This window comes from Lissotriton helveticus, chromosome 8, assembly GCF_964261635.1.
Source record: "Lissotriton helveticus chromosome 8, aLisHel1.1, whole genome shotgun sequence".
NCBI lineage: Eukaryota > Metazoa > Chordata > Amphibia > Caudata > Salamandridae > Lissotriton > Lissotriton helveticus.
Window position 1 is genome coordinate 718,986,977 of NC_136069.1, and position 17,885 is coordinate 719,004,861.

A 17,885-nucleotide genomic window follows, 5' to 3' on the forward strand; every position below is an offset into this window, starting at 1 on the left:
TTCAGCTGATGTGCACGCGCACGCTGCGTCTCCTGCGCGCCCACCACGCTGTTTCGCGCCCGTTGATCCTCAGCTTGTGATTACTACTCCTTCTAACCCGGATTCTAAATTACTATTTCTTGGTTCTCTAACTCCACTCTGTTGATTCGTAACAAACTGATATTCAGCACATTTCACAGTCTCGCTTTTGCTTCTCATAAATACAATAAGATTATTTTAAGCAATGTCTACCCTTCTTTTGGTTCTGTGCCTATTATGCTTCGGACTATAGAGTTTTAGAAAGTGTGGTGGAAGATTCCATGATATCAGCAGCGTGCACAGTGCAGAGTGAGTGTGCAGAGTAGTGAGTGTGCAGAGTAGTGAGTGTGCAGAGTAGTGAGTGTGCAGAGTAGTGAGTGTGCAGAGTAGTGAGTGTGCAGAGTAGTGAGTGTGCAGAGTAGTGAGTGTGCAGAGTAGTGAGTGTGCAGAGTAGTGAGTGTGCAGAGTAGTGAGTGTGCAGAGTAGTGAGTGTGCAGAGTAGTGAGTGTGCAGAGTAGTGAGTGTGCAGAGTAGTGAGTGTGCAGAGTAGTGAGTGTGCAGAGTAGTGAGTGTGCAGAGTAGTGAGTGTGCAGAGTAGTGAGTGTGCAGAGTAGTGAGTGTGCAGAGTAGTGAGTGTGCAGAGTAGTGAGTGTGCAGAGTAGTGAGTGCAGAGTAGTGAGTGCAGAGTAGTGAGTGCAGAGTAGTGAGTGCAGAGTAGTGAGTGCAGAGTAGTGAGTGTGCAGAGTAGTGAGTGTGCAGAGTAGTGAGTGTGCAGAGTAGTGAGTGTGCAGAGTAGTGAGTGTGCAGAGTAGTGAGTGTGCAGAGTAGTGAGTGTGCAGAGTAGTGAGTGTGCAGAGTAGTGAGTGTGCAGAGTAGTGAGTGTGCAGAGTAGTGAGTGTGCAGAGTAGTGAGTGTGCAGAGTAGTGAGTGTGCAGAGTAGTGAGTGTGCAGAGTAGTGAGTGTGCAGAGTAGTGAGTGTGCAGAGTAGTGAGTGCAGAGTAGTGAGTGCAGAGTAGTGAGTGCAGAGTAGTGAGTGCAGAGTAGTGAGTGCAGAGTAGGTGAGTGTGCAGAGTGAGTGAGTGTGCAGAGAGAGTGAGTGTGCAGAGGAGTGAGTGCGCAGAGGAGTGAGTGCGCAGAGGAGTGAGTGCGCAGAGGAGTGAGTGCGCAGAGGAGTGAGTGCGCAGAGGAGTGAGTGCGCAGAGGAGTGAGTGCGCAGAGGAGTGAGTGCGCAGAGGAGTGAGTGCGCAGAGGAGTGAGTGCGCAGAGGAGTGAGTGCGCAGAGGAGTGAGTGCGCAGAGGAGTGAGTGCGCAGAGGAGTGAGTGCGCAGAGGAGTGAGTGCGCAGAGGAGTGAGTGCGCAGAGGAGTGAGTGCGCAGAGGAGTGAGTGCGCAGAGGAGTGAGTGCGCAGAGGAGTGAGTGCGCAGAGGAGTGAGTGCGCAGAGGAGTGAGTGCGCAGAGGAGTGAGTGCGCAGAGGAGTGAGTGCGCAGAGGAGTGAGTGCGCAGAGGAGTGAGTGCGCAGAGGAGTGAGTGCGCAGAGGAGTGAGTGCAGAGTAGTGAGTGCAGAGTAGTGAGTGCAGAGTAGTGAGTGCAGAGTAGTGAGTGCAGAGTAGTGAGTGCAGAGTAGTGAGTGCAGAGTAGTGAGTGCAGAGTAGTGAGTGCAGAGTAGTGAGTGCAGTGCAGGTGAGTGCAGTGCAGGTGAGCAGTGCAGGTGAGTGCAGTGCAGGTGAGTGCAGTGCAGGTGAGTGCAGTGCAGGTGAGTGCAGTGCAGGTGAGTGCAGTGCAGGTGAGTGCAGTGCAGGTGAGTGCAGTGCAGTGCAGGGCAGTGCAGTGCAGGTGAGTGCAGTGCAGGTGAGTGCAGTGCAGGTAAGTGCAGTGCAGGGCAGTGCAGTGCAGGTGAGTGCAGTGCAGGCGAGTGCAGTGCAGGCGAGTGCAGTGCAGGCGAGTGCAGTGCAGGCGAGTGCAGTGGAGTGCAGTGCAGGTGAGTGCAGTGCAGTGCAGGCGAGTGCAGTGCAGGTGAGTGCAGTGGAGTGCAGTGCAGGTGAGTGCAGTGCAGTGCAGGTGAGTGCAGTGCAGGTGAGTGCAGTGCAGTGCAGGTGAGTGCAGTGCAGTGCAGGTGAGTGCAGTGCAGTGCAGTGCAGGTGAGTGCAGTGCAGTGCAGGTGAGTGCAGTGCAGTGCAGGTGAGTGCAGTGTAGGTGAGTGCAGTGCAGTGCAGGTGAGTGCAGTGGAGTGTAGGTGAGTGCAGTGCAGTGCAGTGCAGGTGAGTGCAGTGCAGGTGAGTGCAGTGCAGTGGAGTGCAGTGCAGTGCAGGTGAGTGCAGTGCAGTGCAGGTGAGTGCAGTGCAGTGCAGGTGAGTGCAGTGCAGGTGAGTGCAGTGCAGTGCAGGTGAGTGCAGTGCAGTGCAGGTGAGTGCAGTGCAGGTGAGTGCAGTGCAGGTGAGTGCAGTGCAGGTGAGTGCAGTGCAGGTGAGTGCAGTGCAGGTGAGTGCAGTGCAGTGCAGGTGAGTGCAGTGCAGGCGAGTGCAGTGCAGGCGAGTGCAGTGCAGGTGAGTGCAGTGGAGTGCAGTGCAGGTGAGTGCAGTGCAGTGCAGGTGAGTGCAGTGCAGTGTAGGTGAGTGCAGTGGAGTGTAGGTGAGTGCAGTGGAGTGCAGGTGAGTGCAGTGCAGTGCAGGTGAGTGCAGTGGAGTGTAGGTGAGTGCAGTGGAGTGCAGTGCAGGTGAGTGCAGTGCAGTGCAGGTGATTGCAGTGCAGTGTAGGTGAGTGCAGTGGAGTGTAGGTGAGTGCAGTGCAGTGCAGTGCAGGTGAGTGCAGGTGAGTGCAGTGCTGGTGAGTGCAGTGCAGTGCAGGTGAGTGCAGTGCAGGTGAGTGCAGTGCAGGTGAGTGCAGTGCAGGTGAGTGCAGTGCAGTGCATGTGAGTGCAGTGCAGTGCAGGTGAGTGCAGTGCAGTGCATGTGAGTGCAGTGCAGTGCAGTGCAGTGCAGGTGAGTGCAGTGCAGGTGAGTGCAGTGCAGGTGAGTGCAGTGCAGTGCTGGTGAGTGCAGTGCAGGGGAGTGCAGTGCAGGGGAGTGCAGTGCAGTGCAGGTGAGTGGCAGGTGAGTGCAGTGCAGGTGAGTGTAGTGCAGTGCAGGTGAGTGCAGTGGAGTGCAGTGCAGCGCAGTGCAGGTGAGTGCAGTGCAGTGCAGGTGAGTGCAGTGCAGTGCAGGTGAGTGCAGTGCAGGTGAGTGCAGTGCAGTGCAGGTGAGTGCAGTGCATGTGAGTGCAGTGCAGTGCAGTGCAGGTGAGTGCAGTGCAGGTGAGTGCAGTGCAGGTGAGTGCAGTGCAGGTGAGTGCAGTGCAGTGCATGTGAGTGCAGTGCAGTGCAGGTGAGTGCAGTGCAGTGCATGTGAGTGCAGTGCAGTGCAGTGCAGTGCAGGTGAGTGCAGTGCAGGTGAGTGCAGTGCAGGTGAGTGCAGTGCAGTGCTGGTGAGTGCAGTGCAGGGGAGTGCAGTGCAGGGGAGTGCAGTGCAGTGCAGGTGAGTGGCAGGTGAGTGCAGTGCAGGTGAGTGTAGTGCAGTGCAGGTGAGTGCAGTGGAGTGCAGTGCAGCGCAGTGCAGGTGAGTGCAGTGCAGTGCAGGTGAGTGCAGTGCAGTGCAGGTGAGTGCAGTGCAGGTGAGTGCAGTGCAGTGCAGGTGAGTGCAGTGCATGTGAGTGCAGTGCAGTGCAGTGCAGGTGAGTGCAGTGCAGGTGAGTGCAGTGCAGGTGAGTGCAGTGCAGGTGAGTGCAGTGCAGTGCAGGTGAGTGCAGTGCAGGTGAGTGCAGTGCAGTGCAGGTGAGTGCAGTGCAGGTGAGTGCAGTGCAGGTGAGTGCAGTGCAGTGCAGGTGAGTGCAGTGCAGGTGAGTGCAGTGCAGGTAAGTGCAGTGCAGGTGAGTGCAGTGCAGGTGAGTGCAGTGCAGGTGAGTGCAGTGCAGTGCAGGTGAGTGCAGTGCAGTGCAGGTGAGTGCAGTGCAGGTGAGTGCAGTGCAGTGCAGGTGAGTGCAGTGGAGTGTAGGTGAGTGCAGGTGAGTGTAGGTGAGTGCAGGTGAGTGTAGGTGAGTGCAGGTGAGTGCAGTGCAGGTGAGTGCAGGTGAGTGCAGTGCAGTGCAGGTGAGTGCAGTGCAGTGCAGGTGAGTGCAGTGGAGTGTAGGTGAGTGCAGGTGAGTGTAGGTGAGTGCAGGTGAGTGCAGGTGAGTGCAGTGCAGGTGAGTGCAGGTGAGTGCAGTGCAGTGCAGGTGCGTGCAGTGCAGTGCAGGTGAGTGCAGTGCATGTGAGTGCAGTGCAGTGCAGGTGAGTGCAGTGCAGGTGAGTGCAGTGCAGGTGAGTGCAGTGCAGGTGAGTGCAGTGCAGGTGAGTGCAGTGCAGGTGAGTGCAGGTGAGTGCAGTGCAGGTGAGTGCAGTGCAGGTGAGTGCAGTGCAGGTGAGTGCAGTGCAGTGCACGTGAGTGCAGTGCAGGTGAGTGCAGTGCAGTGCAGGTGAGTGCAGTGCAGGTGAGTGCAGTGGAGTGCAGGTGAGTGCAGTGGAGTGTAGGTGAGTGCAGTGGAGTGCAGTGCAGTGCAGGTGAGTGCTGGTGAGTGCAGTGCAGTGCTGGTGAGTGCAGTGCAGTGCAGGTGAGTGCAGTGCAGTGCAGGTGAGTGCAGTGCAGGTGAGTGCAGTGCAGTGCAGGTGAGTGCAGTGCAGTGCAGGTGAGTGCAGTGCAGTGCAGTGCAGGTGAGTGCAGGTGAGTGCAGTGCAGGTGAGTGCAGTGCAGGTGAGTGCAGTGCAGTGCAGGTGAGTGCAGTGCAGGTGAGTGCAGTGCGTGCAGTGCAGGTGAGTGCAGTGCAGTGCAGGTGAGTGCAGTGCAGTGCAGGTGAGTGCAGTGCAGTGCAGGTGAGTGCAGTGCAGTGCAGTGCAGGTGAGTGCAGTGCAGGTGAGTGCAGTGCAGGTGAGTGCAGTGCAGGTGAGTGCAGTGCAGGTGAGTGCAGTGCAGGTGAGTGCAGTGCAGGTGAGTGCAGTGCAGGTGAGTGCAGTGCAGGTGAGTGCAGTGCATGTGAGTGCAGTGCATGTGAGTGCAGTGCAGTGCAGGTGAGTGCAGTGCAGTGCAGGTGAGTGCAGTGCAGTGCAGGTGAGTGCAGTGCAGGTGAGTGCAGTGCAGATGAGTGCATTGCAGGTGAGTGCAGTGCAGTGCAGTGCAGTGCAGTGCAGGTGAGTGCAGTGCAGGTGAGTGCAGTGCAGTGGAGTGCAGGTGAGTGCAGTGCAGTGCAGGTGAGTGCAGTGCAGGTGAGTGCAGTGCAGGTGAGTGCAGTGCAGATGAGTGCAGTACAGGTGAGTGCAGTGGCGTGCAGGTGAGTGCAGTGCAGGTGAGTGCAGTGCAGGTGAGTGCAGTGCAGGTTAGTGCAGTGCAGGTGAGTGCAGTGCAGTGCAGGTGAGTGCAGTGCAGGTGAGTGCAGTGCAGGTGAGTGCAGTGCAGGTGAGTGCAGTGCAGGTGAGTGCAGTGCAGTGCAGGTGAGTGCAGTGCAGGTGAGTGCAGTGCAGGTGAGTGCAGTGCAGTGCAGGTGAGTGCAGTGCAGGTGAGTGCAGTGCAGGTGAGTGCAGTGCAGTGCAGGTGAGTGCAGTGCAGTGCAGGTGAGTGCAGTGCAGGTGAGTGCAGTTGAGTGCAGAGTGGTGTGTATTGACAATGTAAATGACAATGCCATTTATTTATGATTTAAAGAAAAAAAAAGAAATGTCATGAGCAATGCCAATAGCTCTACCTTTAATGATGCCGAGACCATTGCATTGTAAATGCTTGTTTTATATAAGCAACAGTGTCTCTTAGACTCTGTTTGATGGACTCCATCCACTCCGATGCTGTTCCTAGTCATGATCCTTTATGCGATTTTTAAATTCCACTTCTAACAGCATGGTGGTGTCCTCCTAGGGCACAGTTCCTTCGCTATCGGTTTTGATTGGTTGCTCTATGATTTTCTTCCTTTATCTCAGGAATGCCTTCTATGCTCTTTGCTCAAGAGACAATTATATCTCAAAGTTTTGAGATATATGTGGCAAATGTCCTTAGCAGGCCAAATAACAGCCAGCTTCAGCTAGGGTGCATGGGTGATTTTCAGAGTTAGGGCAAATGTAGGTGATAAATGTCACAATTGTTTTGTATGTTTAAATGTGTTTTATTTACATTCTTAGGGTTCTTTTCAGAGGTATTTTGAAAAGCCTTACTCCCATATACGGGCCACTATATGGTTTGCTGCAAGACGTGTCCATGGTGCAAAAGATGCCATACTTCAAAGGATTTACTTTTCCACTAAATATCATAGATTTCCTCGGCCCAGGATTTTCAGATGTTGTGCCACAGCGGTTGACCCCCAAAATACCTCTGCGAAAAGGTGTCACTAAACTGCTAAATAAACTATTTCCAGGTGCTGAGCTTCTTTCTAAGCCTCGGTCTGCTTCCGCTTCTACAGTTCGAACAAAGGTGAAAACAAAAAATAGACCTGTTGACCAGAGTTTGGATGTCGGGAAGCCAGTATGGAAGAAGCGAAGGAATATAGGTGAGGATGTGTATGTTTAGGTCTCGCCTAAGACAGTGCAAGCGTTGTCTATTGCAAGACATATTGTTATCTTACAATGGACGTAGAGCCTCTTGTTGCTTACCATTGGTTGCCTTAATTGTCATCTGCTTACTTCTTAATCGCATGTGGGCTTTCGTTCCTCTTCTTGGTTTTTGTCCCGCTCCAGAACATAAACACATTACTGTGCCCTTTCACTGCTAGTTTGTACAGGCGCTAAGAATGCATGTGTTTTCTCACCATCTCCCTCATGTGCTTCTCTTACCACATCACTCTGTCTTCCTCTTTCTCGCCTATGTGCATCTCCCCTACACCCCTCACTTTGCCTTCTCGCCTGTATGCTTTTTCTCTGCCAGCTCCACATTGCTGTCTTTAGCTCATTTGATAAATCCATTCCCACCCCGTGTAACTTCCCCACCAATGCCTCCACCCATGCTTTCTTGTTGCTGCCACCCCCCACATTGTTACTTCCGTCTCTCGTCCTCTGTGTTGTTTTCACCCCAACACATGACCCCGAGTTGATTTCCCCCACCTGCTTTAAAAAAGCAAAAACATTTGTAGCCTTTATTTGTACTCTTTTTAGTTACCAATCCAACTTGGATCTGTAACTAAACTGGAAGCATTTCCATCATTTTGTAGGCAAGCCTACAAAATGACGCGACCAGCAGCAACAAAAGCATTTTTTAAATTCTTTAGCCATGCACCACATCTTTAAGGATGCTGTACCATCGCTAAATTACAAAGAAAATAGACCCTAAAGGCTAGACCTATTTGCTTTGCCAATTCTTGCGTTATTTCTCCTATAATTTTGTGCTTTTGCAATTCTGATTTGTTTGCTACACAGATTTCTGCACATATTTAATTTCTTTTGTTTGAATTATTTGTTGATGTCAACGTGCATACAGACCCATCTGAGAATTATCAAGCAAGTTGTAAATTAACTCTTCCATGGTGTCTGAGGTTGTAACGCTGATGTGACCCACATATATAAGTCCAGAATACAACCAGGGTGAAGCACTGTTGTCATTTTTTAAAGATCAGTCATTTTTTTGAGATTGTTGTAACAGGAGTTCATTGGAGCAGTGATTGTAGTTGTTGCTATTCTGTTCCAGCCAGGGCTCCTTAAAGCATCCCACAGTTGAAATGTTATTCACAAGTACATTTACAGTACTTCTGTTGCTGGCTCCCCCATTGTCTATTGGAATTTCTGTTGACTGAACATTATTAATAGACCACCATCTGCAGTCTGTTTGCTATGTCTATAATATTATGGTCTTAGTAAATGAGCTATCGTCATCTACTCTATGCAATAGACAATAAGCTGTTAACTATGAATTTAGTTAACAGATTGTTGGCATTTCCAGTGGCACAACCACTTTTAATGGACATATCACAGTAAGTTGATATATAATATCATTTTCCCACAACTTCACTTTTTACTTATAGTACTGGAAGATACGCGGCACAACACAATTTCATAATAAAGTAAATGATTTCCGTTTGAAAAAGACGCTGCGCGATTTTGACCCAAGACGCCTCAAAATGTCCAGATACACCATCAATGATAATGGGACATTTTTGGATTCAAAAAGTATCTAAGAGTACCAACATGAGGCCCATGCTCGGGCCTCTGCAGCAGATTAGGGCTCCTTCTCGCATGGCGACAGTTTGGGGTCTGAGTTCGAAATCCAGGACATTCCACCGGTACACACCGGAAGTACATTGCCCCATCCATCCTGACCACCGTGTCTGCAAAACATCCCAAAGGGCTGGCATACTGGTTTGGAGCGACCGAAGCCCTCGCATGGGCTGCCACTGCTTACAGGCCATGGACAGCACCAAACAGCTGTACCGGAAACGCCTAGCCCTGGCTCCGAAACAGCACAAGGCCCATGCCACCAATCATTGGCCTCAAATTGAAACTCGGAATCGAGAACCCTGGTGCTTAACACTTGGTCTGCCTTTGCACCAAAACCAGGTACATCAGACCAGAAACACTCTGCATTGAAACCATCAGCACTGAAAGTCGCTTCGGGAACAATAGTCCTTTACCGCAGCAAACAAAAGACCATGCTCCGAAACTGTGCAACCAATATATATTTTTTTTTTTTTGTTGAAAACCTTTATTGTAACATAAGGCAGATACAATCACCAGCCAGCAAGAACACAGCCGGCTATTATCACAAAGACGGGCAGTGCAATTCAATAATTCAAACCACATACATCCCGCCTCAAAGTCCGGATCAACAACCAGGATACTGTCGCACCATAGCGGCACTAGGATAAGAGAGGTTTCATTTTTCCTTTGAAAAGAATCAAAAATAGAACAGGATCCGATGACATACAATGTAGTAACACCAGGGGTAGGGGACGACACAAATCAGGATATGCACATTCGGGACCACTGCAAGCGGGGCACACGCAAGAACGCGCATTAAAACAGGATAAACAACTAACAGTACAGCACGCCCCCCCTTGCAGCACCCGCCCGCAGGATCTAAAAAGAAGTTATTATAACCTCCCCCATACTGGTTGAAGACATAAGAGTATCCGGTAAACCACACACCATTCGGAATCCCATAGAGAAAAAAGGAAAGAAAGAAGAGAAGAAGGCAAACAGAACAAGAAGAAATAGAGGCCCTAGAAACTGAAAAAGAAAAAGAAAAACGGAGAATACCCCCCACCCTGCACCCCTGCCTCCAGCTACGGCCTCCCCCTCAGCAGAGTGCCTGTCGCCCCTGTCATGAAACCCGAAATTTAGAAGAAGAGAAAAGAAACTACCACCCACCTAGACTAAAGAAGGAACCCAAGCGAGGGAAGAAAAGAAAGAAATGGAAAATGGAGGGGAGCCCTCTAACAGTCCCCCGGCCTCTCCCTCAGCAAGGAACGGATGTAGACAGGACAGAAAACACCCCCGCATTAAAGCAACAGAATAGAACAATGCACGAGGCACAGGAGCAGCCCAGCATGGCCACAAAAATAAAGCAATATGTCACACATCCCCCTTAAACCCGCAAGCAGGAAATATCGAAACGGAAGAAACATCATTTGTCCTTGACCCGTCCTGCGCATATCACAATGGCCCACCAAATAGTCACACCCCAAATCAGCAATCATAAGGATTAGGGATAGCAGAGGAAATCGAAACAGCAGCAAGTCTGTAGTGCCACACTGCGAGCAGACCACATCCGCGCCCGCTCCCTGCCAGCGTGATAGACCAAACCTGACACAATAACATAACTGCCACGTCGCAATCGGAAAGGCAGAGCAGGGAAAAGAGCGTCACAGTGTAAAGCGAGGGTGGAGCAGAACCAAAGATATCAACAGCATGGCGTGGAAAGAAAGTCCCTAGTTCGGTTCCAGGCAGGGGCCTACGGATAGTCCCAGGTCACAAACGTCACCAACTGGAGATAGCTCGAGAGCCCGTGTCCCAGGTTACAGGATACCAGTACCGGCGCCATCTTATCGCGCCTGGGTAAGCCACGCAACATCCGGGCTCAGTAGTTCCGCCACAAAGACAACATCCTCCAGCATATCACCCAGTGAACGGGCACCCTGCGACAAAATATAACGGAGATTAGTTGGGGCAGCAGGGAGATCGCCAAGATGTAGGTCTGCTCCATGTCCCCTGTGTTGTCAAGCGCCCTTCCTCCATAGGACAGGAATCAGGCCGGGAAGCAGTATCACGGATGTGGCACACTGCCCCTCCACTACGTTACGAGGAAACACCATCTGAGATCGGGGCCAAGGCATGCGCAGCAGGGCATCAGGCGTCCTGGATTAACGATCAGGGCAGTAAAACAGCGGAGACTCGGCCAAAAACACAGCCGCCGGGGGAGTCCGCGCTATGAAATGCGACTGGGCTCAAATTCGGGATTCTCCCGCAAGTAGCGGGACAGGTCCAACCACGGTCCCCGGCGGCAAGCGAGCAAAGTTCCCAAAATAAAAAGGGGGGGACAAACGACCCAGGGAAACCATGAAGGGTCGATCTCGTAGGCATGTCCCCCATCAGATGGGCGAGCGACCCGAAAATCGGCCGACCCGATTCAATCCGGAGCCGACCGGCCCCTCACTGCAACTGGCGGCCGTTGTTGTTCGATTGGCGGCCGGTTCAGCAATCAGGCGAGTCCCCGGTCTTCACGCTGCCTCAGGCCGCAAACGCCACCTTCCGTTTCTCCCTTTGTGGAGGTAGTACAGACCTCGGGGACGCGCCACCGAGAACCGGAGCTGCTCCTGCGCCCGCGCGCGTCCATTGTTATTCAGGACAGCAGGCAGAAGGCGTCTGCAGGAGGAGATGATACACGGAGCCGGGGGACTGGGCGGCCATCTTCGACGCCGACTTGGCTCCTCCCTCGTGCAACCAATATTTGAACATTTACAAGAACATCTCGATGTCAGGCAAAAACAACTATTGATTCTACCTGACATGGCAGAATTATGGTTACACCTCCCCAAACCAAGGAAAAGCCATCAAAGAGACTGACCTTGGAGAGCCCATGCCCAACAAGGCACAGAAAAAGCCCACCACCAGTGACACCAATGGCAAACTCTCCACCACCTTCACCTCCTGCAGATGACCACTACTCCCCAGAGAGTTCTTTTCATTCGCTTGGGGGGGCCATGGCGATGGTGCTGATGATGGGGACCAATACTCTGTTCCCCCTCAAGGTGATCTGTGAGACACATATGACACAGAACCGCTTGCAGACCCGGATCCCAATCTGTATCAGGCTAAACTTTCCCCTCCAGATGATACTGCCACACTTCATGACATCATAAGTAGAGCGGCTGGTTATCATAAGGTTCAGCTCCACACGGAATAACAGGAGGGATGATTTTCTATTCGATACAGTCTTCCACTCATCGTTTGGCCCAATCTCTGACCATGCTTAAAGGTAAGACAAGACATAAAACAGATATTTTAAAGAACCAGTAAAAGCACGGGTCGTTGCACCATGAGTGGATAAAAAATATAAGCCGTTCCCTACCGACCCAATATACATAATGGGTCAACTACCACCAGACCCTCTCTAGTGGTTGCCATAGCAGCAAAGACTGCAAACTTGCAAATGGCGAGGCACCCCCACTAGTCAAAGAGAATAGGAAAATCGATTCTGTGGGGAAGAGAGTGGCAGCACAATCAGACAACCATTGGAGGAAAGCCAACTCCTTTGGTCTCCTTTCACGCTAAGACAGGGCACACTGGGACGAAATTGAGGCATTCCTCCAACATCTCCCAGAACAATACAAGAAACAGCAATTTGAGATCGCCTCAGAGGGCAAACTAATAGCCAACACCTCGATCCGTTGTCTACTAAATGCAGCTGATAGAGATGGAATTGGCATTAACACCAGATTCATCATTAGAAGGCATGTCTGGCTCAAGGTTTCAAGCTTCAAGCCAGAAGTGCATCAAAATATCCTTGCACCTCCTTTTTATGGTGAAAATCTCTTTGGCCCTCAAGTAAACACCTTACATGGGAAATTTAAGAAGGACAATGAAACGGCCAAAGCAACAGGGGTGTTACAAACATCTACGCAAATAGGGACTATTCGTTGCTCCCCCTATTGTGGAGCAGCAAAAGGTAAATCGGCAGACACCTCCACTGCATATCAGCATCCCCAATCACACCATACATCCTGCAGAGGATATTATAAAGGATCCTACAGAGGAAATAATTACTGATGCGGAGGTGGAGGCGATTACAATAACCATCAGCTACCGCCACAAAGCCTTGACTTACCGGCTGTTCCCCCCCAGTTATACTACGCCTGTCAGGGTAAGATTTCAACAGTTCTTCCCTGCATGGCGAAATATCGCCTTTGACCTGTAGGTGTTGCATATTATTAAACATGGTTAGTGCCTGGAGCTTACTTCAATACCTCCTAACATTCCACCCCACTCACACAAGCTGCCAGCAGACCATCGACAGCTGCTCAAAGAGGAAGTAAAATCTCTTCTACAGAAGGGAGCAACTAAGTATGTGCCACTACACCAATCGGGCACAAGACTTTTCTCGTTTTGCTTTCTCATTCCCAAGAAGGACGGGTCTGACAGGTCAGTCCTAGATTCTCTCAGAGCACTTGCATATGGTTACTCTACAAGATATCATTCCATTGCTACAACAAGACAACTTCATGGCCGCATTGGACATAAGGGGACACCCACTTTAACTTTCCTGTTCACCCAGCATATCAACAGTACCTTCAGATTTGTACTAAATGGAAAACATTTTCAGTTCAAAGTACTTCTGTTCAGAGTCACTACAGCCCCAGTGTGTTCACCAAATGTCTAGCAGTAGTAGAAGCTCATCTACGCAGACAAAACGTACACATTTTCCCATATCTGGACGACTGTCATCAAAAGTTCAAACAGTCAGAACTGTTTTCTACACACTCAAACTGCTATAAACGTACTTCATCGTCTAGGTTTCATAGTCGATGCAATCGAGCCCCAGCAACCTGTACAAATACAACCTTACCTTGGAGCCCTCATAAATTCTCAAACAGGGATAGGTGGCCCAAATTCAGCAAGGATTCAATCCTTTTAAACACATCCCACAGTTTCAGCCGCATCAGCAGATAACAGTAAGGGCAGTGATGCACCTCCTAGGCACCGTGGCATCATGTATAGCCATAGTACCTTATACCAGACTCATTATGCGCCCGTTGCTAGAATGCTTAGCGCATCAATGGTCTCAAATGGACTGTCAGCTGGAAGATCTAGCGATGATCGTCTGTCAAGCTTGCCCCTCTAACACTCTTCTAAAAGGACAGCCTTTCCCAGACCCAGTTCTGCAGAGGACCATAACAACTGATTCATAACTCATAGGTTGAGGAGCCCAATCACAGGAGTTGACCGTTCAGTGCCACTGGACACCCAGTCAGACTCCTCTCCATATTGGTCACCTAGATATGCTAGATATTCATCAAGGACTGAAAGCATTCCTTTCGCACCTCACAGGGAAAGGGTTTCTCATCTAAACAGACATGACTACTATATGTTATCTGTAAAAACAGGGGGCACCAGGTCACCTCAGCTATCTCAATTAGCACAGACCATTTGGAGGTATGCTCTCTGACACAACATTCAGCTGTTAGCGTAATATCATAAAAGGAGTGTACAACAACTTTGTAGAACTCCTCAGCAGGAGACGGCAACAAGTCCACACGTGGGAGCTCCTCCCTCTCTTCCACCAATGTGGTCGCCTGAACATAGACCTATTCGCCACAGCAGAAAACCCAGATGCTCAAACTTCATCTCCAGATTCCAACACCCACAGTCCAAGGGCAATGCACTATGGATGAATTGGTCGGGGATATTTGCTTACGCTTCTCCACCTCTCCTGCTGCTTGTTTGTGATTCACAAACTGTGACCGACATCTCTGACCCTCATCCTAGTGGCTACTACATGGCCTAGAGAACCATGGTTCACCACACTACTGGACGGGGGGGGGGAGGGGGGGTATTCCCCTTCCCCTTCCCCTTCCCCTTCCCCTTCCCCTTCCCCTTCCCCTTCCCCATCCCCATAAAAATGAACTTGGGCCTTAAAATGGCATGGGGCCACGCGCCCACGCCCAAAAAATGTATGTGCCTGGGCCCACCATATGGGCTTTTATTTCATACAGATGGAGCCTTTTTTTAATCACGTTTTCTATTTTACCGCAGTTCCTCTGCCGATCCACAGAATCGTTTTAAGTTTTTGGTGCCGGGGAGGTGGAAGACACGCATACGCAGAAATGCATGGGGGAAATACATTTTGGTACTCCCCCAATTTTCAGCCCCCTGCTTGAAGGATCACTCCAGCACATTCCATGAATATACTAAGGTGGAAGACCTTTATTTGAAAGTACTGTGAAGATTCTTCAAATAGCACCAAAGTTATTCGCAAACCAAAGAATCTATTTCCTGTGGAAACTTGGTCCTAACTATAACGACCCCATGGTGACCGCCACTGGGATATCCCAGTGGCAGTCCCCATGGGGTAGCTGTAGTTAGGACTATGTTTCCATAAGTAATAGATTCCTTGGTTTGCAACTAACTTTGGTGTGGTTTGAAGAATCTTCTCAATACTTTATATATATATATATTATATATTCACTGAAAAAACCATAGGTTTCAGGCCATATATAGTTAGGAATTAGCATTTAAAAAACCTTACAAATTCACTGAAAAAACCATAGGTTTCAGGTCATATATAGTTAGGTATTAGCATTTAAAAAACCTTGGAAATTCACTGAAAAAAACATAGGTTTCAGGTCATATATAGTTAGGTATTAGCATTTAAAAAAAACATTGAAATTCACTCAAAAAACTATAAGTTTTAGTGGTGTTATAGTTAGCTGGACATTTTACTCATACAAAACCATTGAAATTGCTCATATATAGTTAGTTGGACTAACTATATTTCGCGCACCCGCAATCCACTGCTGATGATGTCACATATTACATCATTCATGACATGGTCAGTGACATCACTGATGACATCTCAAATGACATCACTGATGACATCATCCAGTGACTGTGTGTTTCTGTAAAGTTTAAATATGTTTTACATATTGAAGAATGAGTAGATGTAGAAGTGACTGGATGAAGGATTTAGTAGGTGCGTGACTGACTGTATGAGTGAGTGATTAAATGTGTCTTACTGAATGCATGGGTTAGTGACTAAACTGTCTGAATGTGTGCATCAGTATGTCTGCTGTTGTGTAAGATGCTGTATGTGTTGATCAGTAGCTATATGAGTGGCTATATGGGTCATTGATTGGTTGCCCAAGTATTTGTATATGAGACTGTCTCTGTGTGTGGGTGACTGGGAGGTGTGGAAACAGCTGTATGGGCGGTTTACTGTGTGCATTGGTGTGTTGGTGAGTGAATGTATATCTCAGTGCTACATGTCCAAGTAAGTACATATGTAAAACACAGTGCATGTGAGAGTTGGTATATATAAATGCCTATACATGAGAGCCAGTGATTATGCAAGTGGCTGTATGGATCAATGTGTACTTGTATGAGTGATTGTTTAAGAGAGTAAGTATGTGTTAGTATATGTTTGAATAAGTAAGGTGTTGTGTGTATAACTGTATAGATGAGGAAATGGGAGTGTGATTGATTCTTTGCATGACTGACTAGGTGTGTGAGAAACTCCATGGATGAGTGAAAGTGTGCGAGTGTCTGTATAGGTGTATAAGTGCATATGATAGTATTGTATTGATGAGTGACTGTATGTATGAGTGATTGTATGGGTGAATGAGTGGATGTGTGTGTAGACCTAGGTTATATTAAGGTTATATTAGAGTGTGAGGAGGTGCATCGTATTATCACATGAATGATATCATCAGTGATATGATCAGTGATGTCAAATGAGATGTCATCAGTGATGTCATTTGAGATGTCATCAGTGATGTCACTGACCATGTCATGAATGATGTAATATGTGACATCATCAGCAGTGGATTGCGGGTGCGCGAAATATAGTTAGTCCAACTAACTATATATGAGCAATTTCAATGGTTTTGTATGAGTAAAATGTCCAGCTAACTATAACACCACTAACACTTATAGTTTTTTGAGTGAATTTCAATGGTTTTTTAAATGCTAATAACTAACTATATATGACCTGAAACCTATGGTTTTTTCAGTGAATTTCCAAGGTTTTTTAAATGCTAATACCTAACTATATATAACCTGAAACCTATGGTTTTTTCAGTGAATTTGCAAGGTTTTTTAAATGCTAATTCCTAACTATATATGGCCTGAAACCTATGGTTTTTTCAGTGAATTTCAAAGGTTTTTTAAATTCTAATTCTATTAGCGGATAACGTTTAAATATATTAATATCCTAGTGGGACCACATGAGCAGCCCTAAGGGGTCAGGGTGTTTCTACCCTGCCCCCTTTTTGTGTTCTACACGTTTGTTTTTCTGCTTTCTTGTGCCTAATTCCTAACTATATATGGCCTGAAACCTATGTTTTTTTTCAGTGAATTTGCAACGTTTTTTAAATGCTAATTCCTAACTATATAAGGCCTGAAACCTATGGTTTTTTCAGTGAATTTGCAAGGTTTTTTAAATGCTAATTCTATTAGCGGATAACGTTTTTATATATGCAGACTTTTTTTAATGCTAATTCCTAACTATAGAAGGCCTGAAACCTATGGTTTTTTCAGTGAATTTGCAAGGTTTTTTAAATGCGAATTCCTAACTATATAAGGCCTGAAACCTATGGTTTTTTCAGTGAATTTGCAAGGTTTTTTAAATGCGAATTCCTAACTATGTATGGCCTGAAACCTATGGTTTTTTCAGTGAATTTCAAAGGTTTTTTAAATGCTAATTCTATTAGCGGATAACGTTTAAATATATTAATATCCTAGTGGGACCACCTGAGCACCCTAAGGGGTCAGGGTGTTTCTACCCTGCCCCCTTTTTGTGTTCTACACGTTTGTTTTTCTGCTTTTTTGTGCCTCAGTCTATTAAGTCCCAAGATGGATGCCAACACTTCCTGGTTAGAAGTGTTGACAGCCAATGAGCATGCAGCTTTCTCGGGAAGGCATGCTGATTGGCTGTCACTGTCTGTCAACACTAGCACAAGATAGATGCCAACACCTCCTGATTAGAAGTGTTGACAGCCAATGACCATGCAGCTTTCTCGGAAAGGCATGCTGATTGGCTGCCACTGTCTGTCAACACTCAAAACCAGGAAGTGTTGGCAGCCATCTTGTGCCTTGTTAGAACCAAGGCACAAGAAAGCAGTGAAACAAAGGTGTGAAACTCGCAAAGGTGTATATATATATATATATATATATATATATATATATATATATATATATCTTCCCAAAAGCCTCCGCGCTTAGAAAATGCACTCCACAGGAAATCGTTTGCATGAACTTTTAATGCAGGAAGCGTTTCAACCAGCCCAATAATTAATGTCCCCTACGCGTTTCGGTGCACTGCACCCTAATCATGGGGTAAAAGGCAAGTTAAAAACACAGTCAATGGCATACCACGTATTGTACCCTGTAGACATGTGTCCTCCAGTGAACAGCATGTCGGGAGTGGTAGTCCCGATCTTTCCTCTCTGGTGAGGTCCGTTTTTTAACATTAATTTTTTCTGCCCATGTTGAAAATGTCACCAGCCCTCCAGTGGGCCTCAGGTCAGTTGCAGCGCCTTCCAAATAGCTTGTTTCCCGTGCTGGAACAGGCTGTGACAATGCACAGCCACACAGACCTTCCCTCGGTGATGTCGGCGGTGCACTCTCTCACGGCTGGAGCTGCCGTGTAAAATGTCTTCCCAAAAGCCTCCGCGCTTAGAAAAT

The 17,885-nt window shown here is 48.4% G+C and overlaps 1 protein-coding gene across 2 annotated transcripts in view; it reads left to right on the top strand.

Moving 5' to 3' along the window:
• The window catches only part of RMP64 (ribonuclease MRP subunit p64), a 165,578-nt gene that overhangs the window by 64,616 nt on the left and 83,077 nt on the right, over positions 1-17,885 (top strand). For both annotated transcript variants that reach the window (XM_078657506.1, XM_078657507.1), the window contains exon 6: positions 6,189-6,553. In XM_078657506.1, the coding sequence (XP_078513632.1) occupies positions 6,189-6,553 (365 nt within the window). The remainder of the gene's footprint in view (positions 1-6,188; positions 6,554-17,885) is intronic.